The sequence below is a fragment of the Myxine glutinosa genome, chromosome 2 (genome assembly GCF_964187855.1).
Source record: "Myxine glutinosa chromosome 2, kmMyxGlut1.1, whole genome shotgun sequence".
NCBI classification, from domain to species: Eukaryota; Metazoa; Chordata; class Myxini; order Myxiniformes; family Myxinidae; genus Myxine; species Myxine glutinosa.
In genome coordinates, this window is record NC_136262.1 from 268,210,420 (window position 1) to 268,236,023 (window position 25,604).

General features: G+C 44.4%; 1 protein-coding gene across 1 annotated transcript in view; it reads right to left on the bottom strand.

Moving 5' to 3' along the window:
* Positions 1-203: 203 nt before the first annotated feature.
* The window catches only part of LOC137420557 (uncharacterized), a gene marked incomplete at its 5' end in the record, with an annotated part of 40,452 nt that continues 15,051 nt past the window's right edge, over positions 204-25,604 (bottom strand). The window contains 5 exon segments of the mRNA XM_078772549.1: positions 204-878; positions 1,037-5,546; positions 5,747-5,838; positions 17,898-18,047; positions 20,606-20,714. Coding sequence (XP_078628675.1) covers positions 5,370-5,546; positions 5,747-5,838; positions 17,898-18,047; positions 20,606-20,714 — 528 coding nt within the window. The 3' untranslated portion in view covers positions 204-878; positions 1,037-5,369.

Sequence of the window (25,604 nt, forward strand, 5' to 3'; positions counted from 1 at the left end):
GTTTATAATGGGCAAACGCGAATACCGAGCTGACAGGTGTCCAGAAGGGAGAGGGTCGTCGACCAATGGGAAATCCACCATTGTGAAAGGTGTCCATGGCAACCATTGTGGTGATCAAAGTGTGCAAAGGATGGACTTTTCAGATGAAATCTTTCAGATAACAAATATGAACAATAATAAATAAAGAGATTTCAGATTTCCTGCATTTTCTTTTCAATGTTTAATGATCAGGGCGAAGGTGTTCACAGAAGTGCAATAACTTAATAGCACGGAACATCAGTGTTATTGCACCATGGTATCAAAGTCGAAACCTTTCCTTTTAGGATGTATTAATTAGCACAATCAAAATAATCCTGTGGGGTTTGAAACTTCAAGTGGGGGCAGCTGACTCAGCGTTCAGCACAATTATGGGTGATCAACAACAAACAACAACAAAAACGTGACGTCAAACTCGTATATACCACCCAGCAGTAATGGGCAACCCTGTTGATAATCCAAGGGTACGCTTTCTCTCCGTTCACATTGCGACAAACCGGCAATCTCAACGACACTGCCCTGCAACACCACAAGGCCATTTTACTGCTGTCCACGTTTGTTCCAAAGAAGTGAAGTCTCTCCATCTTGTCATAGAAATCCGTGCATGATGAACGAACCCCTAAAGTGCAAGTTCCCACAAGCATCATGTGACTCTGCCCACCTCGTGCGACAAAAGAATCCCCGGGTACCCGCTTCGTCGCTCTACGAGTCGGGTGGTGTTCCGTCGTGAGCCCCACAACAACAGGAATCTTTTAAAAAGAACCTTTGTGCCACTCAAAGCTACACTCGTAGCTTGCGCACCATGATGTCAGGTGACGTGACGTCCCCGAAGACTTGAGAAGCTGTGTGAAACAAATGGCAGAGCAGTCGGCAAAGAAAAGCCACAAAGAATATTGCTAAAATCGCTTTGAGTGTTTGCGGTTTCTCACAGTTACACCGCCCACATTATTATTCTGCAATTTGTTTAAAATAAAAAAGAAAGAAGTAAATCATCAACTACCTAGGCCACAGATTTCAGTCTTCGTCTTTGGCACAGCACATGATGGTCGGTATGGGTTTGTCACATTATTTGGTGGCTGTGCAGAAATGCATGCACGGAGGGCGGCAACAAGAACCAGAGAGTATTCATGACGAGTATCAAAATGAAGAAGAACAAAATCCACCAGGTGCTTTAACATATACAAGTGCTGTGAAGTTCACTTGGGGTGAAAAGCAGGGAGTTGCATGTGTGCAGGCCTACCAAGGAATAGACTAAATGTTCATCATTATGCCTCGTGCAGTGAGGAACATTTTGTTGTCGCATAAAAATCCACTTATAGAACACAGCACATCACACCACCACATGTTACCAGAGTCTGGGAAAGACCAATGAGCAAGAAGACGCATGGACTCACAGGAAGCGAACGTGAAAACCCAATCACAATTGTGTAATAAAATAACATCCATCTTAACCAAAGAGATTTAATTATCATTAACGTCTTTAAAGTTTAAAAAAAACTCCATTTTCACATAGGACCTTCTTATTCTTTTTCTTCGCAAACACAACCCAGTGATCCATAAAAAAAATGAAAAAAGGGGGAGCTTGACTGACCTAACACTACAAAACTCCCTCACAATGTTTTTATTTATTTCGCTTTCCTGTGACTACATCAGCACTACCCACAGTACAATGAGACCTCAGTAGGGGATACTGAAATTCAACATAGGATATTAGCCACTCATATGTCCTCAATAGGTCTACAAGAGTTATTGGAAAAACATCAATACCAAACACTCAAAAATGCATAAAACAAGTACAGAGAAAGTACACCGCCCCCATGCCAAATAATTAAATATCCTCCAGCGCGGAATTGCCGGGGCACCTTTGGCGCCTGGCAATACCGCCGTGCAGCTCCGTATTGGGTGAGAGGTGTGCAATAATTGATTGGTTAATTGCCTAATTAAAATCAATAAACGATGATCGTAAAATATTTTCTTAATCAATTGGCTAATAGCATACCTAAACCACTCGTGCTTCATCCGAAGATGTAACTTTTAGAAAAATAATTAAGTCATTAATCAAAAAATTAAATAATTAATTGATTAATCAATAGATAATCAATCGATTAATTGATCAATCAAAAATATCCTTTATAACCACATCACTTGGTCACTGTCGTATCCAAATATCAGCTTCCGAGCTCAAATGGTGCCTGAGATATTGTCCAGATGAGAAAGAAAATAAATAAATGACTAATAATGAAAATAAATAATTAATCAATTGGCTAATATACAGTACATAAACCACCACCTTTTCGTCCGAATCTGTAACTTAAATTTTTTTCAATTAAGTCATTAATCGAATAATTATACAATTAATCGATTAATTGATTAATCAATAAATCAAAAATAAGCTTTACAGCCAAATCACTTGGTCATTGGCATGTACAAATATCAGCTTCCTAACTCAAAAGGTGCCTGAGATAATGCCCAGAAGAGAAAGGAAATATACAAGTACGTAATTAATCGATAATAATTAAGTAACTAATCAATTAATTGATTAATCAAAAAACAAAAAATATGTTTTTCAGAAAGTACTTACTCACTATTGTGTGCCCAAATTTCAGCTTCGAAGCTCAAATGATGGCTGAGATATCGCCCGGACAACCAAGAAAACAAAGAAAAACAAACAAGTACAGATACATTCAAAGGACACCGCCCCCATGCCAAATAATTAAATATCCTCCAGCGCGGCATTGCCGGGGCACCTTCGGCGCCCGGCAATACCACCGTGCAGCTCATAGAGACTGTATTGGGAGGGAGTTAAAAAAAAAAACCACCTTTAGAGGCCATTTTTCCCCGCAAGCGGTGGTTGGCCTTTTTCGGGGACCGTGGTTGTTGTTGTTTTTTGGTCCCCTTTTTGAAGCAATGTTTTACGGTCGGATGCCCTTCCTGCCGCCAACCCTTTTTGTCGCCTTTTTACGACAAACAGGGAATTACCAGTGAACTGGTACTCAATTTGCCGACCTCGGAAGGATGACAGGCTGAGTCAACCCCCCTGGCGTTAATTCAGCGATCGACCGGGATTCGAACCCAGGATCCTAGGATCCTAAGCTGGCACCCTAGCCGCTAGCCCAACACCAGGCTTCTTTTTTTTTCTTTCTCCTATTGGGAGGGAGAGGTACACAATATTTAATTGATTAATTGCATAATTAAAAATCAACAAATAATGATCATACAATATATTCTTAATCAATTGGCCAATAGCATACCTAAACCACCAGTGCTTCATCTGAAGCTGTAACTTGTTGGAAATTGATTAAATAAGTCATTAATCGAAAAAATTAAATAATTAATTGATTAATGAATAAATAATGAATCCATTAATTGATTAATCAATAAATCCAAAATATCCTTTGTAGCCACATCACTTGGTCACTGCCATGTCCAAATATCAGCTTCCTAGCTCAAAAGATGCCTGCGATATTGCCCAGATGAGAAAGAAAATAAATAGGTGCTTAATTAATCGATAAATAATTAAATATTAAACAATTATAGTGACCAGTAGATAGTAAGTAATGTAGTGACCACTGTAATCAATTAATTGATTAATCAAAAAACAAAAAATACAGTTTTTGTCAAAGCACTTGCTCACTATTGTGTTGAAATTTTGGCTTCCTAGCTCAAATGATGGCTGAGATATCGCCTGGACAAACAAACAAACAAACAAGAAAACAAGAAAGAAAACAAACAAACAAACAACCAGAGTGAAAACTGAGTACGCCCTTTCAGCGTGCGTCATTGCCGAGCCCCCTTCGGTGCCCAGCAACGACGTTGGACAGCGCCTGGAGATGGCATAGGAAAGGAGCGGTGTACAATAAACAGAGTGAAAACTGAGTACTCCCTTTCAGCGTGCGTCATTGCCGAGCCCCCTTCGGTGCCCAGCAATGACGTTATGCAGCGCCTGGAGATGGCATAGGAAAGGAGCAGTGTACAATAAACAGAGTGAAATCTGAGTACTCCCTTTCAGCGTGCATCACTGCCGAGCCCCCTTCGATGCCCGGCAATGACGTTATGCAGCGCCTGGAGATGGCATAGGAAAGGAGCGGTGTACAATTAAACAGATATAGATGTCATCTGAACATTTATTCACCTTAAATAAAAAGACAGTGTATAAATAATGCTTCATGTGATGGCTGTGAATAGGGGGACTATGGTGGACAATATCACTTCTTGCCTTCATGTTTTGGGCAGTTTTATTCATACTTGCTCTTCAATATTTCAATTATCTTGGGAAAATTTTGGACTTTTAGTAATAACTACAATTTATAATATGTATGAAGTAATCATATATCAACAATAAATCATATATAATAAAGAGCAGTATCATTTTGTGGAATTTTTTTATTTTATTTTTTTCTTGGCAACCCTTTGAAATTAATCATAGTACAAAAAATAAAATCTGTGGAAAATTTGGTGCTTTGTCAGGACTGAAATGGTATTTCCTACAAGCCTCACACCTAGCTCGTCTTCACGCTGTTGAAACCAAAGCGTTCAGAATCATTGGAATCTCCCGCGATGAAGCTAACTCCAAGGGCCTTTCACCCACTCACCGCAGGCAGGTTGGTTGTCTTTCCCTCTTCTAACGACTCCTCTCTGGCCTTGCCCCCCCAGCTCTCTCTCTAGGCTCTGTCCCCCAAATATTCATGCAGGTCACACAAGATCTGCCTGCAACCCTCTTATGGTTAAACTGCCAAAATAAAGACTCTCTGCTCACCTTCACTCCTTCATTGCTCTTTTCTCCCGCCTCTGGAACAAACTCCCTCACTCTCTTCAATCCCACTCCACCCTCCAGGTCTTTAAAACAGCTGTTCACCACCATCTCTTATCTTCCCCCATCCAAAACCTTGATCTTTTCTACCCCCGCAAATTTCACCCCAAATCCACTTTTTTGAAATACCAACTTCTGTCCTGGAAGTCCTTGATGTCCTTGTGTTTTATACTTCTCCCACCCCGCCGCCTCCTTCCCACGCCTCCTCCCCCCAAGCCCTCTCCCTCCCACACATCTCCCTGCTCTCAAATGTTATGTTGGTGTGCTTCCTCTTCTCTCCCAATCTTGTCTTCCACTCCCTCTTTTTATATATTTTGTTTGTCTGGTTGATTTGTTTGTGAAATAAATGTTAGCTCTTTCACGAGCCTCGATTCAGTATACAAAAAAAAAAAAAAAAAAAGCCACCTAACTAATAAATGAGGATGAAAATGCGCACACCACCACGGGTCCTAACCACTGGTCAAGTGGTCATACATGGTGGTGTACAGGTCCTTGGAGCTAGGTTCATCATACAAAGTCATTGTCAGGAGGCCGACATGCAGCCAGGTGGCTGCAGGCCTAAACAAGGTGTGGATCCAAGAGAAGTGAGTCGTAGTTGGACAAGTGCCGGTACGGCCTGGAAGGAATCAAATTGCTCCTCTAGGCTCGAGTGCCACACTCGCTGGTTGTCCAACTCCACCTCTAGCTCAATTTGTCTCGCCTGCAAAAACAGAAGAGTTTCTTTATCAGCCTCCGTTTCACTACCTGTAGTTATTGGGAAGTTAATTTTCCACCTTATTTTGAGGAACTGGGAATACAGAGGGATATTAAGAATGACTATCTTTAGAATGAGAGTCCTCCAATATGATCTTGTCCTTTATATACGTAGCGAGTCTCATGAAACAAACAGATTGGATGCACCTTCAGTCTCTCCAACTCCTTGCTGAGTGCTGTCGCCTCATCTTGAGCCACCTGTAAGGCCTTGTGAAGCTCCTGTGTCTCGTTCACACATACTGGCACATAACGGCAAAAGCAATCACCGTACACCCATGTGGCCAACTATAATCAACCACTAAATGTATTCAATAACCACCTTTCTCAAACATGTTACTCTCAAACAAACTTACTCTCACAAACATATTGTCATGCGATCCCTTAGGTTAACACCAGGTGTTACGGATTCGTAACTTCCGTTATTGTGGTTTTCCTCCACTTGAAAGATTTCGGATTCTATGTACTATTATTGTCTTCCTAAGGTTTATTGTTTATGAACAGTTATTAAAAGTTAAAAAGGCTAACTTAAAATGATACAGGAAGCCGAAAGAGAAGACAATGAGGTGAAGAGGAGGAAGTGGCGCGAGCAAAGTCGGAGAAGACGCATGACGTCAGCGCTCCGTAACGAGCAAGGTTTACCGACAGCTGCGAGGGGATTTTGAGTTCCTGGAAGGGACAGCCGGCGATAAGAATATTCGCTGGAGTGGAGAAATCTGCGTAGTCAGATTTGGGCGCTGTGATTCCGACGAATCATCGCCTCATCGAATCGGCTCAAGTAAGAGCCGTCGGCCATCTTGAACCCCGCGTTTCGGATACCAACGAAGGTTTTGCCACGTCATCTTCACATCAACATCCTACCGTCTGTCGGGGATGTGTATGTGCGACCGCTTCGTCTCCCATTACGTTGCGGGTTCGCCGAGTGAGCGGTGAAGGTGATCCTCTGAAGGGCGCCGTTGTACAGTTTCGGCGGGGCGATCCCCATTGTCAACTGTACGTGCTTCGGATATCGACTGGAGAGCAAGATTCGGGCTTCGACCGGATTTCGTTCTATCGACCACTGGAGTGAATCACATTCGCCTTGGGAAAGGTTGTAGAGACATTGAGGAGTGTCCTTTCACTCGCGGGCCACACAGTGAGTTACCTGACTTTATATAAGAGATATATATATATATATATATATATATATATATATATATATATATATATATATATATATATATATATATATATATATGTCGAGATCATGCCTTTTATTGTGCCTTATGTAATTGTGGTTTGCATTTAATAATGGTTGCTTTGTGAAAAGGATTAAGCTTACTATGTTCCCTCTTGCTTTTTAACTATGCTATATTTTCCAACTGTGCCAAAAAATGTAGAAAGATAGTGAAACCGCTTGCTCCGTTAGACCCCCTAGTGAAAACGCGTCTGTCTGTCCTTGACCAAAAGCCAACATGGAAGATAAGTTTTGAGAATGTCACGGTGCTCTTTCTCCCTCCCGCATCTTGCCCTTTGCTCATGCCAAATAAGATAGGACAAGGGTGGGGGTACTGGTCAACGTTTCCCCCATTGTGTATTATACTGCTGAAACTTGCCAAAATTAGCGGAGATTTTTATCACACTCTGCAAGTATATAAGGAAGTTCTTTCTGTAAGGAACTCAGGAGTGAATGTGGCCATGCTGTTCATTTGTGAATGGTATGACTCTTACACCCTCCACAGCGCTGTGATATTGGTTCATCATTAAATCTTGTTATCTCTTGAACTCAAGGTGTGGAACATGGTTCTATTCTCGTCATTTTGGTGTCAGAAGTGGGATCCGACTCTGAGCGATATTTGGGAGGCAGACCCTGTGGGGACTCAGCGGAGAGGCTGGCCAGCACTGATTCGATTAACGTGAGTTTTCATACTGAGGGGTCTTTCCAAATTGAGCTCCGTTCACTCACTCAGGCTGTCTGTCTTCCATTTCGTCGTTCCGTGCTTGGATCACGAACAAATTGGAATCTGGTGTGTAAGTACAGGCCTATTTGGCTCGGGTAACAAGTTGTCTATTGATGAACCAAGAAATGGGGGTCAGTTAGCAAAAAGGGGGGACTTCTTGGTAAAGCCAAGAACTTCCCAGGCAGGGCAGTCTAGAGACAAGATGGAGTTGATGGGGTTGATAGTAACCAGAGAAAGTATTGGCTGCGGACTAACGGAGGGGACCCAAGGAGGATGGCCAGGATAAGTGTTAAGCTAAGTTAAGAAGGGAGAACCCCTTTAGGAAAGCCCTGGCATGGGTGATAAGTTAGACAAGTTAGAAGCGGTATACAAGCATTGACCGCGAGTTAGCGCCGCGGGAGGACCGGATTAGGGAAATATCGGCGCGGTAAACTAAAAGGCAGGATTTTTCGGTGGATGGCCTCGGGGCGCTTCCTTGCGCCTTGTACGCATCACGAGCTGCTTCTTGCAAATGGGGGTCGTGCTGCCGTGCGCTGGGAGCGACCGCCTGGGCGCATGGATGGGAAAATGTTCCGTGCACGTTAATTAAATATCTTAAGGGAGATTAAGGTATGTCGGAGTAATACTCAATCTGAAGTAAACTAGAATGATTTGAGTTCTGGAGACGGAGTGTGTGTATTCGACGCATTCGGGTGGCCGAGTCAGGCGAATAAAGGATTAAAATGAGCCAGGTAAGATGCGGCTGGTTGCACCTTTATAAGGATATGGAAGAATAAGGATAAGAATGGGTAATAGATATTGGTGTTAAGAATACTCCGGCGTCAGTACTGTGTTAAGAGAAGGGTATTACAGATCGGGGGGCGGCCCGATCTTCGACCCGCTGGAGGGACTAGCCCAAGGAAGGTAGGACGATGAGTATTTTAAGTTAAGCTATGCACTGGATGTGTGTATCTGATAAACCCCCCCCCCTCAAGGCCTTCTTTGTCCTGTCTCAGGATTTAAGGCATGCACATCCGGTGCAGTTTTTACCCAAAGGAAGGAGTTCTGACAATATGCTATAGGCAGGTCAAATATTAGCTCTTTCTGGACAAGAGATGAGGTTAGATCTGGAGAAATAAAACAGAGAGGAATATAATGTACGAGGTGTGTGGAATCCAGCTGTGAACACGCGAGCCGAGACATGCAGGCAGGTTACCGGGGCAACGGAGTAGCTGCCTCGCGGGGAACAGCGAGGTGGGACAGAATCGAGACAGGAATGCGGACCATGCTGTGCACAAGCAGGGGACGCATTCGTGTGTGTGAACAATGCGAGTGATGAGGTAGCTTGAAGTGATGTGTTGGAGTGAGCACATGTATGTTGTGTGCTGAGTGGAAGCAGTGCTGCATTGTCGAGCATGCTTCCAAGGAAGACTTTGGGATGCTAGAGTTGGAAGCGTTTTGTTTTGTATCTCAAGGGAGATATTGGTTATTTCTTATATGTGGAAATAGGAAATGTTTATGTGATTTTTGGAGAAGGATAAATTAAACTGGAATCAGAAAAGCGCAGATACCAGATAGGAGAAAGGCAGGAGAAGTGCTGAGACTTCAAGAGCAGAGGAAGAAGCAGATAAAGCACAGGAAGAAAGAAATCCAGGTAGAAACCAAGGGATGGATAGGCTCACATCACAGCAAGGGGCCAGGTAAGTTCACAGGTAGGTAGGATTGGAGTGTGCATGAGTGTGCATGAATTTATACTGTATTGTATGGAGAATGAAGGGTCAGTCACATGGTATGTGTGTATAAGGGAATGAATGATCTGTCATAGCAGCGTGAATTTGTGTTTATTGTGTGTGTGTCATTGATGTGTGTCATTGATTGACAAGGGGTTCCCCAAATTGCCTGCAGGCGTTGGGCAATCCGGATGAGTACTTTGGAATTTGTACAGAATGCAGGCGATAACCCACCTGTGTCTATCTCTGTGTGTATGTGTCCGTATTTGTCTGGCTTTCTGGCTGTCCATGGAGTCATGTCTTTGAACACTGATTTTGAGGGAGTTGCGGGTGTGCCATGGAGTTCAGGTGCACCTGCGGTGGTTGGAAGGTGATGGTGGAGCGGTGCGAGGATGCACGCTTGGATTAAAACATGTATTTAATTATCTGAGGATGTGTGCCGAGGTGCAGTGTGGATCAATTAAGGGAGAGGGCACTTCGACTTTGTACATCCGTGGACTTTGCCATGCGTGTGAAAGCGCAAGTCGATGATAATAATGTCTTGTCCAGCACAATATTTTCGCAACTATGGAATGTGCTCGAATTCCATGTTGGTGCAATGCGAGTGTGATTCCCGCCATGCATGCCGCGAGAGATACATTGTTTGTGATGGGACTGTGGCGAAAGGTTGGATAGCAATGTGTAGAATATAAGATGCGTCGGTACATTTGTGTTGATCGATGCGCCGAAAAAGAAGTTGGAGGCGCGTGATGGAGTTGCAGGTGCGGACCAAAGCAGTGTCCGCGGTGTTTACTGGGGGTCGAAAGTCACTCCCTCAGTGTCTGCAGACTTGTCGTTCGGCAGTGTCGAAAGACAGGTTCGATTGTCGGTCTGTCTGCTTGATTTTCGGGTCTCACTCTGAGTATATGGTATATACTCTGAGTATATGGTCGTTTTCTGTTTTGTGCTTTAATGGTGGTTGATTTGACTTCCCTGAAAGGGGGACAATAAATATTTGGTATTAGCTGTTGTCATTTCGGATGTTTGCAGTTGTAATGTGGAGCCAGTCTGTCTGTCCGACTGGGTGTGTCTGACTGCGTCTGCAGATATGGATCAAGGAGGAGCAGTGTCTGCGGTGTCTGTTATGGTGTCGAATGTCATTCACTGTGTCTGCTGACATGTCGTGTGACTATGGTGACTATGATGGTGTGCCCTGGCGGGAAGAATCGTGGCAGCCTACAGATTTGAATGGAATGGCCTCTGTGAGACCATCCTGTTAGTACGTTGGGGGTTCGTCTGTCTGTCTGTCTGTGAATGGAAACTCAGAAAATTGAACTGGACTTCGACAGAAGGCAGGTGGGTGGTCACCTGCTGTGAATTGTGGTGGAACATTTGTGATGTCCCCTAATACGAGGGGACGAATTGGTTTGTAAATGTGTTGTGCAGGTACTTTCTCTGTAGGTAGCCAAATTCTACCTGGGGTAAGTCAAGGTGGAGGGGAGTTGTCTCTGATGCCTTGCTCCACGGGGCAGTACTATTGTTGTCAAGTCTCATGTAATCTTGGTTAACGTATATCTACGGACAAGAGCTGCACTTTATTTTAGTAAGTGACTGGGAAAGTTTGTTTTAAAAAGTGCCAGTGGAGTTGTTTAGAGTTATGGAGGTCACAGCTCGCTGGAACCTCTTTGTTTATGTTTGGCTGACTTACACTGGCTAGTGTATGGGAAAAAGGGGGACTGAAAATGCTTTGAATTTGCAGCCTGGCGGACAAGAGCTGTGTTTGGGAAGGTTAGAATCCAGCATTTTGCAGCCCTGAGCAGAGGGGATTGCCCATTGGGCATGTTTAGGATTTAACAGAGTGGTGGAGGTCTGTGGAAATATGAATCCAATGTTTGATGGATACCGGGTCGGTGTGCTCTGAGTTCGAAGGAAGATGATGCGATTATTTCAGATTTATCATAGTTAAGTTTGAGAAAGTTGATTTGAAGCCAGGATTTATTTCAGTGATGCAGTCCGTCAGGATAGAGTTGAGCAGTGGATTTGTGTCTGTCAGAGGTAGGATTTGAACCAAGAAAGAGCGGTGCCGGTAATGTTAAAGGTGCGATTCCAGGGAGGGCTATTCGGGTACTTTGAAGTGATTTACATCGGAATGCATCTCTTGGAGGACTCCCGCTGTTCAAGGGAGGAAAGGTGTGAAATAGTGACGTCATCCTCGCTGGAAATGTGGTTGGGAATGGCAGGATTGACGCGAGAGTCACAGTGGGTGAAAAAAAATTGACCAACATGAGAATTAGGTCTATTTCATTAAATAGATCAGGTTATTTTATTTTTATTATTTGTTTATTGGGCAGCTATTGGCCAGAGGCTAAAACAGGTGTCTGCAACAGGTGCATGGGATGCTAAGAGAGGTATTAGAGGACATTGGATTAACTTTAAATTGAAATGAAAATTGAAAAGGTGGATTAGGAAAATGAGTTTGTTAAAATAATCGTGGCATCTGTTGGATGCAACAATTTTGTGCCAGAATAGTGTATGGGGAACCGTCATCTGGGAAGCGTCGTTAAATGGCAGTAGGTTTAGACAGGTATTGAAAGGGTTCGTGCAATGTCATTTTGGGCACCACTCGACACAAGAGTGGTAGAGAGCTGAAGTGAATTCTGCCAATATGGTGCAATAGGGTGACAACTGAGTTTTGTTTGGAAAACTATTTGTTTGCAATCTTGGTTCGTACATAAGCTGGCAAAGAGATTATGCCAGTCTGAGGGAGTTTGTGTCCTTTGGATGGGAGCTGGAGCCTTGTAGGGTTGGGGCTTGTGGCTCGCCATTGTCTGTCTGCCAGTTATGGTGGGCAGAGGGAAGAGGGGTGATACTGCTCTGGCCTCTTGCTTGGCAGAATTGAGTATTGCTGGTTTTACCCCTGTTCAAAATTGAGCTCTCGAGAGCTGATTAACATTAGGATGCATCTCTCAAGGGACCCCTGAGTGGTCTCGAGAGCTGAGGTGTGAAATATGATGATTTTGTCTTGTGGACACTTTGTGAGTGGCTAGACACGCGCCTGAAAGGGGAAATTGTATTCATAACTCATGTGGGTTGTGTCTGAAGGAAAGGTTTGGGAGGAAGTGTGAAGAAGGTCGTGGAAAGTGCAAAGATGATTGGATTGCAAAGTCGACTCAGATGGATTATTTGTCAATGACAGGTGACTGCAGGAATTGTTGAGGAAGTAGAGGAAAAGGTTGTAAAAAGTTAATGGAAAAGACAGGAAATAAAGGAAAGTGGTTAGTTATGGACTGTTGTTTTTGTGATAAGAAGGTGATACAAGGGGTTGGCTTGCACTGGGGGGACCAATGAATGTAAAGTTTTAAAACGTTGTGTTAGATTGCTACATGCAGAATGACCCCAATCAAGGAGGTGATTGGGGCTGGTGAAGATTGGATCACGGCTCTGCAGACCAGGTGAACAAACTCCACCAGGTATGTGGGAATCACATCAATTGAATTATTGCTCAAAGGGAGGTGATAGAGCAAAATGAAGAAAATTGTCATGGGGACCGCAAGGCTAACCCCCGCTCTGGCAGGGAAATGGTTTTGGGAGGCTAGTTGTTGTTGTTTTGGTAGACTCTAGGTTCTAAAACCTAAGGCAAATGCATAGGAGGGTAAAGTTGGTGATTGCGGATGGAGATTAGCTAGAGAACTTGGAGACGATTTCGTTATTTTTCAGATAATTTTTCCAGTGGGTATATACTGGTGTGAAATTCGCGTATCTAGGAAAGAAGGGAAAAAATGTCCAGGTATTGATAGGATAACAGTGAAATTTTGAAGGGGAGAATACCGATTATTTCCATTGACCGATTATGGTTGGGGGGGGAAATGGTTGGTAAATCATGTATTATTAGATGTAGGGAAGATGATTAAAAGGAAGGTATTTTCGGAAATTGGTGAAAGTAAATATGGCATTTGAATTTCCAGACACGACACAGGAAATGCGGCTATGAATAAGCCAACCATCTGAGAGATAAGGTAACTAAATGCCAATTGGTGGGATGGGGGGCTAGGAATTTGATCATGGTGTGTGTAAGAAAGTATTTTTCAGGATGGACGATGAAGAAACCGCCGTCGGAAGACCATGATCTTGACCACAGAGGCCGTCGACCTGAATGGGTCCTACAACAAGGCAGATGTGACCGGCGCTTCAGAAGATTGTATTGATTTTTGTGATGACTGTGATACTTGTGTTGAAAATCCCTTGTGGGAACTGGCTGATGCCTGTATTGATGTTTGTGATGACTGTGATACTTGTGTGGTAAACCCCTTGCGTGTACTGGCTAACGCCTCTTATGTATTACAAGCTCACAGCTGTACACCCCCTTCCGACCCAACTATGGATCTGATTGCGACGCTGGGTCTGGCAGTCGAGGGACCCGACATGGATATCCTAGACCCGCAAGCCGACCAGGCGTCCATGGGAGACTTTGACATAAAGGAAGTCCCTCTCTTTGCTTCAAATGTTTCGGATCTCTTTGCTTCAAGTGATTCGGATTTTAACGCTCTGTACCCTGACCAGGAACATGAGACACAAGATACTGACAACATTATGTATTCCCCAGAACAGCAGCACGTGAGAGATCTCATGGGCATGATCGTTGATTAACTTCGAAGATCTGCAAGGACCGCATCTGCAAAGGGTGGGGGGAGCAAGTTCCGCAGGGGAGGTTGCTGGCCCTCTGGCGGAGCAGAACCTCATCTGGACCAGACGCCTTCGTTGTGGATCCGAAACGTTAATGGACTTTCATGTTCTGAGCCTTCATGTTCCAAACACGCACAACATGACACCTTTCAAACATGCATGCAAGGTACTTTATGTGCGTGGCATGCCCTTGGAGGACACACATACAACACTCAATAAAGCCCGATGTGGCCACATATAACACTATACTCTTTTGCTTTGCAAATAAAGCCGATGTGGCCTGGTCTCTGTGATACGTAGTCTCGTAGAGACCAAATGGCGGAATGTCGAGATCATGCCTTTTATTGTGCCTTATGTAATTGTGGTTTGCATTTAATAATGGTTGCTTTGTGAAAAGGATTAAGCTTACTATGTTCCCTCTTGCTTTTTAACTATGCTATATTTTCCAACTGTGCCAAAAAATGTAGAAAGATAGTGAAACCGCTTGCTCCGTTAGACCCCCTAGTGAAAACGCGTCTGTCTGTCCTTGACCAAAAGCCAACATGGAAGATAAGTTTTGAGAATGTCACGGTGCTCTTTCTCCCTCCCGCATCTTGCCCTTTGCTCATGCCAAATAAGATAGGACAAGGGTGGGGGTACTGGTCAACGTTTCCCCCATTGTGTATTATACTGCTGAAACTTGCCAAAATTAGCGGAGATTTTTATCACACTCTGCAAGTATATAAGGAAGTTCTTTCTGTAAGGAACTCAGGAGTGTATGTGGCCATGCTGTTCATTTGTGAATGGTATGACTCTTACACCCTCCACAGCGCTGTGATATTGGTTCATCATTAAATCTTGTTATCTCTTGAACTCAAGGTGTGGAACATGGTTCTATTCTCGTCATATACAGTATATATATATATATATATATATATATATATATATATATATATATATATATATATATATATATATATATATTGTTGCGGATATGGGATTTGCATCCATCCATATCCGCTTGTAAATATTCCCCTATTTCCTCAATACTTCCCAACTATCCCCAATCCCCCATTCCCTAGTCCCATTTTCTGTAAACAACACTCTGTAGACCAGACCTCCCCCTATTTCCCCCATTAAATGTCGTGCCCAGGTTCACCGCATCTCATGTAAGACAACTATAGGACATCTTGCTAGTTATTCTTAGTCTATGTCAGTTAAGGACTCGTTTCCATTAATTCTGACCCTTCGTTGCACCAGAATGTGATTGTATGGCACCGTTAGGAAGTTTAGGACCTCCCAATACCTCCCCGCAGCTCTTCCTCACGGTTCAGCAACAACAACAACAACAACAACAGCAACGGCGGCGGCATGCACAGGGAGTGCGCGTCCTCACTCCGGCTTGGTTGGTAGGGGGTGTTGGGAGAGCATGAGGCCTTCCCAGCGAGCCGCCATCGAACATGTGCTCGACGGGGTTACCAAATAGGGGCTCCCTGTCAGCTCCTCGTCAAGGGCGGAGCCCGGTAACCCCCGCACCCAATGGAAGCGGCGGACCGGTCCCATCTGGGGCGGAGCCAACCAGCCGAGGGCGTGTCACTCCCTGCTGAGCATGCGCAGGAAGAGGGAGGTGACGTCAGATGCGCGCTGAGCTTGAAGCAAGAGAGACGTCCCTTCCGAGCGCAGCGAGACCTCCCTGCATCTCTTGGACCGTGCTTGATCCTGTCCCCGAGCCAAGGTGCACCTTGTGCTATCGAACTACCTGTCCTTCCCTGCCATCAATCCCTGTGTAAGTCAGCCTTGTTCCGTTTGTCTGTGGTCTGTCTGGGATAAGATAAGACTGTAACTAAGTGCCTATCTCTTCTGTGCCTTTACCTCACTACCTTGTAATCTACCCCTTTTCTCCCCCACTGTAATTATATCCTCCTCCGGAGGTCTTGAGAACTGTACCCCTTGCGTCGTTTCATCTATCCCAGTCGTTGTGTCCTTTCCATCATTGATTTAGCATAGCGCGATTTGGTCAACGTTTGGGTGGAATCGGGGTCTAGTCGGGGAATAACTGTTAGGTCGCGGTAATACACCACCGCTCGGTCGAAATAACATCTAACCGCGATCCGTAACAACATATATATATATATATATATATATATATATATATATATATATATATATATAGATCATGCACTCTTAATGGCCATCTGTTATACCGTTATTCCTGTGTGTGATTTCTAATACAATTTTGTTCATTTTTAATCATTGGTGTGGTTTCACTATTGATTTTCAACACAGGGTAATATATCTTTCTGCCGGGGTTCCTCTCGGGGTTCGGCGATTACCGAGACCAGGAGATTGTAGAGGACTCCATAACACAGGGCTTGCGGAGGACCGAACGGCTTTAATTGAGGCGACGACCAAATACGGATTTGACTACAAGCACGGGGAGGAAGAATGAAGAAGAAGAAGTGGAAGAGCTTTCCTATAGCGAACCGACGGCAGCTCCGATCCTGCAGGGGAAAGTAACTCAACGAACACGTGAGGTAAAATGTACAAAGAGAACGATTTATTTCAAACCCAAGACAATGAAACGTGACGGAAGATAAATAATTTTCCTAAATCGGGATCCCGCACACCAACTTCCAAATATGAAACAAAGGAATGAATTACATAAAATAACTGTCCCATCGTGTAATGTTCTGTGGGGTGCGGCCTTATCTGTCAGTAGTCTGCAGTGTGTCGTCCGGAATCGTCTCGGCTCCAGTGGCGCGAAGAAACCTCTGTTCACCTTGCTCGCACGCTCCGCTAGGCCCCGAGCACACGCCGCCAGGTAGGCCCCGGCCTCGTCTGCTCAGCGGCATGCCTCACTCCCAGCACGTCTGTCGCACGCGAGGTCCCGCTCGCTCCAAGCACCAAGCACTGAACACCGCTCCAAGCACCACGACGAACCAGCTAAGAGCTCCGAGAGATCTCCAAGAGCGAAGCACGAAGGGTCCAGGCAAAAAGAAAGAGCAAGCATGATGGGTCCAGCGTAGAGGCAAAAAGAGGGCGAATGGCGATCTCCAACACAAAGGGGTCCAGCGCGAAGAGAGAAAATGTTGTCCAGCGAGTCCTTTTGTCTCCTCGCGTGTCACATCAATTCTGGCGGGTTCCCAATCAGAGCCTCGTCTCTCGACCTCTCGAATGTTCCGACTGCACTGGTGCCCTCCCATTGGCCAAGTGCTTCCCGCCCTGTGGTGTTGCTCGCCCCTCCCCCTGGCCCATCAACAGTCCTACTGGGCGTGGCTCCCAGCCTTGCTCGATCGCCCATGGTAGCATACTGCGCAGCTGCTGCCTGCTTGTCTTCCAAAGTCTTATTGTAAGGGAGGGGAATTATTTAATGTGTGCTCTAAGGGATCTATCTAGTGTCTATGTGAGTGTGTATTGCCATAAGGGATACAGATTTGGCGACAGAGGGGATGACGAACAAAGGAATCTTATCCATAATCCCTGTACTACATAGCACGCCCCGCCCCCTCGTGGCGGGGACACCAATACAGCTCATTTCGACATCCGGCTAACCATATAAATTACAGGTAGATTCCCTATCGCGACAGTCGAATACCTACCTATACAGATCTATCTGACTCTATATATCACTCTACCCAAATTCATAACAATATTTTAAAATCAAAGAAAAGATTTATCAAATTGTAATGGATGTGAGATTTCATGTAATAGATGCATGTAATGGAATAAGGACATTAGGATATGGGAGGAAGGAGAAGAAGAACCGGCCCAGGACGGAAGAGGAAGTGGGAGGGAGGGGTGGGGGATGTGAGGAAGGAGAAGAAGGGAGGAACCGGGGAGTTTGGGGACTCGTCTCGTATTTTGTATGTATGATCAGTGATCACTACATATCGACAATAAACTTTAGAAAATGGTAATAAAACTGTTGGTAAAATAAAGAAAGTGAGAAAAGCAGAGAGAGGTTCAACTTTCCTTATGCTGTTACCATCGTATTACTCAAGAATCGCTCACAGTGCATCTGATGCAAAATGTTCTCCTGCAGGAAGTTCAGGTTCAGTGAAGTGAGATGATGGTGTTGAAAACCGAGCATCGATGAAACACCCATTTGTTCGTCCTCCATGGACCACCTTCCCACCTCTGTGGCTTCCTTCTCAAACTCCCCTATGATGAACAGACAGCCCATAGATGCCGGAGCATCATCCTTACTGGCACATCTAACGTGCTGGAAATCTCCCATCAGCCTTCCAGTTACCAAACAAAGAACTCACCAACACCAGTACAAAGCTACACATGTTGATTTTCACAATTCCTTTGTCATTCTACAAACAGCGTTTACAGTTCAAAATGTTGAACGACATATGGTCAGTAAGTACATAATTGAGGGCAAATGGGTTTTATTTGTATACAAGATCGAAGCTTGTGTAAGAGCTCACATTAATCACAAAACCAAAGCAAACGGACACACAAAACATACAATAAAGGGAGCGAGAGACAAGATAGAGGAGAGAGGAAAGCACACAAATACAACAGCAGATAACAGGTTATCGGGAGATCTGTAGGAGGGAGAGGGCTTGGGGGAAGAGGCATGGGAAGGGGAGGGGGCATAGCAAAGTAGAAGGTTGGAGGAGGTAGAGGTATGTGATGGAAGGGAGAGGAAGTGGGGAGGAGGCAGGTTTGAGGAGGAGGGAGAATTGGAGAAAGATGGTCGGGGGGGGGGGGGGTGGGAGATTGAAGGGGAGGGGCAAGGGGGGAGATTTGGAGGGGAGGGGTGGGTATCGCAATAAACCCACAACTGGGTTTATTGCGATTTTCAAGTCAGAGATCTGTTTTAAAACGATAGAGGAGGGGTGGAATGAAGGTGAGTTTAGAAAATGTAGGAAGAAGGAACTGTAATAGATTGAATTTTTTTTTTTTAAGTGGAATGAATTGAAGAGGAAATTGAAAAAAGCCTTTTAAATAAGAAAAACAGCGTGTTGTAATAAACCACTGAATAAAACACTGCAGGGGAAAGTTTAAAGATATTTAAATAATATTTAAACAAAACCGTGAAAAACAATCTGGGAAAAGTCGCCAAGTGAGGACGTCGATTTGAGAAAGGAGGAGAAGCGGTTGAGCGAGTCTGGCAGAAACTAGAGTTGGAAAGGCTGGAGAAAAAGGAGATAAAGGGGGCCGGGCACAAGGCGATACAAGGGGGCGGGGCACAAGGCGAGATGAGGGGCGAGAGAACAAGCACGTGTCCGCGAGGAGAGAAAGAATCAATAAAGTAATTTTAAAACATTTTTGTACTTAAAACGTTTGACAAAGGGCAAGATGTTCATGGGAGGTAGGGAGAAAAAAGAAAATCAAAGAAACAAGCAAATACGAGGTGTGTTCAAAAAGTATCCGACCTTTGTTCATAAAAAATACTCGTATCCAGATACAACAAACTTATACTAATGTCCTTCAAAGTAGTCCCCTTGGGCTGCCACACACTTCTCCCAACGGTTCTGCCACTGTCGGAAGCAGTGCTGGAACGCCTCTTTTGGGATGGCGCGCAGCTGGTCCGTCGCATTCCGCATGATGTCTTCTCTGGACTGAAATCTGGTCCCTTTCAGGGGCATTTTCAGCTTGGAGAAAAGCCAGAAGTCACACGGAGCCATGTCATCATGTCACACGGCACAACCATCACCAAGGAGTATTACCAAGAGGTTCTGCGTCGCCTTCGTGACGCTGTGCGACGCAAACGGCCAGACCTGTGGGCAGCGGGCAATTGGCAGCTCCATCACGATAACGCACCCGCCCATTCTTCACATTTGATACAGAGTTTCTTGACCAAACACAACACACCTGTGCTTCGTCAGGCTCCCTACTCTCCCGACATGGCTCCGTGTGACTTCTGGCTTTTCTCCAAGCTGAAAATGCCCCTGAAAGGGACCAGATTTCAGTCCAGAGAAGACATCATGCGGAATGCGACGGACCAGCTGCGCGCCATCCCAAAAGAGGCGTTCCAGCGCTGCTTCCGACAGTGGCAGAACCATTGGGAGAAGTGTGTGGCAGCCCAAGGGGACTACTTTGAAGGACATTAGTATAAGTTTGTTGTATCTGGATACGAGTATTTTTTATGAACAAAGGTCGGATACTTTTTGAACACACCTCGTACAGCAAAGGAAAGAACTTAAGTTTACAACATACCGACTGTGGGAGGGAAGCCTCGAGGGACCAGGCCACACGAGGTGCGAACAAAAAATGACTAATTACACACACGTTTGCAATAATTACAAAACCAAAACGAACTAGAAACACACAATAACACATACGCAATAAAATAACCAGTGAAAATTTGACAAAGACACGAATGGGAAAATACTCAAACTTCAATGCCGTGGAGCGATTGAAGCAAGTCTCCTCGCTCGAGGGACCGGAAGTGGAAGTGGTTTTCAATCATCCAGGCAATAAATTGCATTTTATGTATCATCAGCATTATTGAAAGAGCAAATTGCAATGATATGGGAACCAAGGAAACAAACTAAGAAAAAAGCCATCAGGCCTGAATCACAACAGATCCTATGTTAAATATGCTGAGGTAATCATTGTTCAGCTATTCCTTTAGCCAAACCTCGACATGCTAATATGTTCTATCAGTTGGGACACAAAGTTCTACAGACAGGTCTGTTTACTGGAAGATCCTGCAGGTACTGCCTGCCTGCACATGCTATGCAACTAGCGACTCAAATGGTTACCTGTAAGATTCTGCAGGTGTTGCCTCCCCAACAAATGTTCCTTCTTATTGTGCAATGAGCTGAAGTACTGATTGCATGTTCGGCAATGTAGCCGATTTCCTCCATCATCCTACAATCAACAAAAAAGCCATCACATCATCAACGAGAGCAGCTCTCGGTAAAGCGCATACCTCCGCCAGGCTGAACAGTTTACTGATAGGTCATATCTGGATCCGGACCTGAACCAAAATCAAATCGGCTTGTTCTTGTCACTTACTGAAATCAACCAAGTTTTGTTACAAGTCGTCCACAACTTTTCGAAATATCTTGCGACATATAGTTTTTGGCCCGATCACTCAATGATAAAGAATTAATCTATTAATCAATTCGCTAATATCACACTGAAACCACCAGTGTTTCATCCAAAGCAGGTGTCTTCTGATACCTCAGGGAGATGGATGCCCCTGCCTTGCATAACCCCAGGTCACCTGTGGTCAAGGTGTAGAACATGTCAGCCCCCCTTACCAGGGTAACGGTCCGCAGCCATGCGGTTTAAATATGAGAGTCCAGTAGACTCCAACAGCAAGGACGGAAGAGGGTGAATTCCCCAACGGCCAGCAGAGAGACGGAGAGGAGTGGCGACCTCCCATCTATACTACACACTTACCTGCTTGTACAAGCCATAGAGAGGCCATGCCATCATTGCCCGAGGAGACTCGACATCATCGATTCATCCAAATCTGTAACTTTTTGAAAATTAATTAATTGATCAAAAAATTGAATAATAAATAAAGTAATGAATTTATCATTAAAACAAAAATACCATTTATAGCCAAATCACTTGGTCACTGCCATGTCCAAATATGAACTTCCTAGCTCAAACGGTGCCCGAGATGTTGCCCAGATGAGAAAGGAAATATGTTCTTAATAAATCAATACCAATTAGGTAATTTATCAATCAATTGATCAATCAAAAATACAAAATAGTGTTTTGCACGAGCTCACTATTGCGCCCAAATTTCAGCTTCCGAGCCCAAAGGATGGCTGAGACATTGCCCGGACAAACAAACAATCAAGAAAACAAACAAACAAAAAAATTAACCGGAGTGAAAACTGAGTACTTCCTTATGGCACGCAACATCGCTGGGCCCCCTTTGGTGCACGCCAATGACATCATGCAGCGCCTGGAGATGGAATAGGAACGGAGTGGTGTACAAAAATGAAACTTTTTTTCTTGTCTAAAACCTACCCACTGATGAAGTATTGGGGGAAATGCTAGGCACATAGAAAAGGCCCCTTTATATAAGGGTATGTGCCATGTGGCAAACTACAGAAAATAATAGTCAGGTTCACTATGTTTTTTCGTTCAAAATCATGGTAGATTAGCAAACCTATACATTTTTGGAAACGTTATTACATGGAAAATCTGAAAATCAATGTTTACATTTGCCAATTCCGATCAATTAGATTCGACCAATTCGACCAATTCCATTCGACCAATTCGACCATTCGACCATTCGACCAATCGCTTCGATCGATCATTCGACCATTCGACCAATTCGATCGATTCGATTCGATTCGATTCATCGAATTCGATTCGATCGACCATTCGACCAATTCGATTTGCCAATCAATTTGACCGACCTTTGCTTGTGTGGAACGGACTGTGAAAACGATGCGGACTATATTGTCGGATACGACACACAGGACAGTGATGACGAACTCTAAATGGCATATTCTGTAATCGTGTATGTTTGATGCCATTGACTGCCTGTGTATATTTTGTCATTGACTGCCTGTGTAGATGTGAAGTTATACTGACTGCATGTGTATACAGTGGTACCTCGGCTTACGAGTGCCCCAACGTACGAGTTTTTCGGGATACGAGCCGTCGCTCGGGCGGTTTGTTGCTTTGGGATACGAGCCGAGATCCGATGTACGAGCTCAAAAAATTTATTTTTTTGAATTTTCCGGTTGTGGCTTCCGGTTCCGGTCACGTGGTTATCTTGCCGTGAAAGCATCTCTGCTTGGATATAAAACACGCAATCGTCGAAATACATTAGCGAGGAATCTCCTTGCTCCAGCCGGTGACGTCATCGGCGGGGATCCCCGCCTCCAGAGTGGCTGGTCACGTGACCGCCAAAGCGTGTCGCGCGTGCGGGTATAATGAGCTACACCTGTGGATCACGTGACCACGGAAGCACGCCTCGCTTGAGAGGCATGGCTTTCGGTTTGCGTTTTGCTTTATAAGGCGCGATAAATGGGCTTTTGAGTGTTAGCGGTTCATGGCGTTGACGGTCAAAAACCCATTACATCAATTTTACCAGGCACTGTACAGTAAGTACAGTGGACACCAAATGCACGGTGGAAGGCTAGAAGTAGAAGATCGTCCAAGACAAGTGAGAATAAGCCATACTTTGGAGATGACGTCATTCGCTGGTCCGATAACCAAAGATGTGGTATAAAAAACCAGGTGAGCTAACAATGCAGCAATGAAGGAATTCGGCCAAGGCACCGGCACACAACGACCTACCTACATCGAAAGACTCAATGCCAATGGTGACAGAAGCCAAGACGGCCGGCTTAAACACCGCCGAAAGACCACGGTGTACCAACTTACGATGCAGAACATCTTGCACTTAATATGATGACAACAGGTGCCATCCTCTGACGTACCATTACAGGTACAGGTACAGTACACGTGAGCACAGAGCAAAAGTTCACTGAAACCGAGATTAAGAAAAAAGAAAAAACACCTCGTGGTCCGTGCTCGATATCCGAGTTTCAATCTTTTCAAACACATGATGCTCTCGGTCACGGTATCTCCTGCGAGCTGCTTCTCCTTCAACCACACAAACAACAACTTCTCCATATCTTCATGGATAGAGGTCCAGTTTATTTCTTTACATTCTCTTGTATTATGTACAGTATATACGAGGTCGTGCTTGTTTATACATTATTTGTTATTTATAAAGTACATTTTTGTTATTTAAAAGCACCTAACAAAAAAAATTGGTGTTTTTTTTTTGAGGCTGGAACGGATTAATAGCATTTCAATGCATTTGAATGGGAAAATTTGCTTTGACTTACGAGCGATTTGGCTTACGAGCTCCGTCACGGAACGGATTAAACTCGTAAGCCGAGGTACCACTGTATATGATTTTGCTGACTGCCTGTGTATGTTTGGTGATATGAATTATTGTGACACATTTTGATGTTATTAACTGCTTGTACGAAATGATAACATGTATTTGATTATGCAACTTATCGCGAATATAAAGACAGTATTTTGCAATTCAAAACCTTTGATTCGTGTCTTACCATTCCCTGTAGCACTAATTTGATACTTTCATTGGATTCCTTGTCCCTGAAAATATAGGTTTAGTATATTTTAAAAAGTTTTTGGGGTAATTAGAGGCAGAAATAGAACAAAATATGTATTTTACAGTGGCCATTTTGAAAATCCAAAATGGCCGCCATACAGATATCTCTCCAAATGGAAACATTGATTTTTAGTTTCCTTATGCTATAACCTTTCCAAAAATGTATAGGTTTGCTAATCTACCATGATTTTGAACGAAATATAATTTATTGACATAGTGAACCTGACTATAAGGGGCATTCAAAAAAATGCCACACAATAGAAAAGAAGGGACATTCAAAAAATCTCGTGTGCATGCTGGAGTACCCCTGTGTTCTTAGGAGGAACCAAGTAATGTTCCATAAAAGTTCATATAAATGGGTGCCAATTTGATTCATACACCCACATGAAGAAATTTGTAATCCAGTTACAGTCTCCTGGTTTTAAAGGAACCACAATACTAACTGGATTGAAGGGGACTGCTCTGCCTTCATTTTTCTGTAAAATATTATGAATTTTGGGGTAATGATATATAGATTCAGGTAGATCTGTATAGGTAGTGTGCTCCGATGATCGTGGGGAGGAAGAACTTCGATGTCCAGTAAGTCAGGGACCTGTTTAGGCGAATGGCAGGTTAAGATGTATATTTGTCCCCATTATGAGTGGGGGATGGTAACTAGACTAGGGATTAAGGTTAGCAACTACCTAATATGGGTAACCTCTAATTATCCCTACTGTTTTTACCATCACCAGTGCCCACTAGTTACCCTAATTAATAATAGCCCCAATAAAACTCACCGGAAGTGCAGGCAGGAAGCGCCCACGCCCAACGCATTGCGCCAACATGGCGATAAAACATTGTTCAGGCCGGCTGAGGCCACGCCCACCTCACGACGGATTGGTCGAGGGGTTTGATGGGGAGATCACACCAATGGTAGGGAGGGCCAATTGGCACGCAGCTGAAGTCCAGAGACAAGGAGGAGCCAGCTGATTGGCCAAGGAGAGATTATAAAAAGGGAGTGCGTCCGACATTTTCTCTCTCTCTCTGCTCCAGGGTTTTGGCGAGGATTGCTCCCTGCTTCTTTTCGTCTCCCTCACGTCACTTTGGACTCCCTCCGTCGCTCTGACTCTCTCCCTCTTGGTCTCCCTGTGCTCCGTGTTCTCCTGCTGAAATTGTGTTATCTCGCTCATCGGTCTCAGTGCTGAGTGGATCGCGATCGTCACGCCTGGGACATTCCAACAAGCGTTCCACCATCACACCACAGAAGGAAGACTGCAGGACTGCAGTGCGTTGGGATTGACGGAGGCCGGTGCGTCGAGTGGCAGAGCGCGTGCGTGCAAGGCCGCACCACTAGTCTGCGAGTTCCCACCAAGACCCGCTTCTCCGCCAGGGCGAGAGGTAGGGATTGTCGGCCAGAAAATCAAGCCGGACCGAGCTGAGTACACATAAAAATAATCCCTTTCATCCCATCCCTTTATCCTTTGTCTTGTATCTGTTCTGTCTGTTGGAGTACTCCAACTTAAGGGGTTAGTTTTACTGTCACGTTTTTCTTGTTATCGGGTCTTCTTCCTTTAATAAATCCTCTTATTATTTTTGTACAATTCTGAACGCAGTTTTCCGTTTGAGTATTTTGCAGGGAGAAGACATTCGTTGTGGTT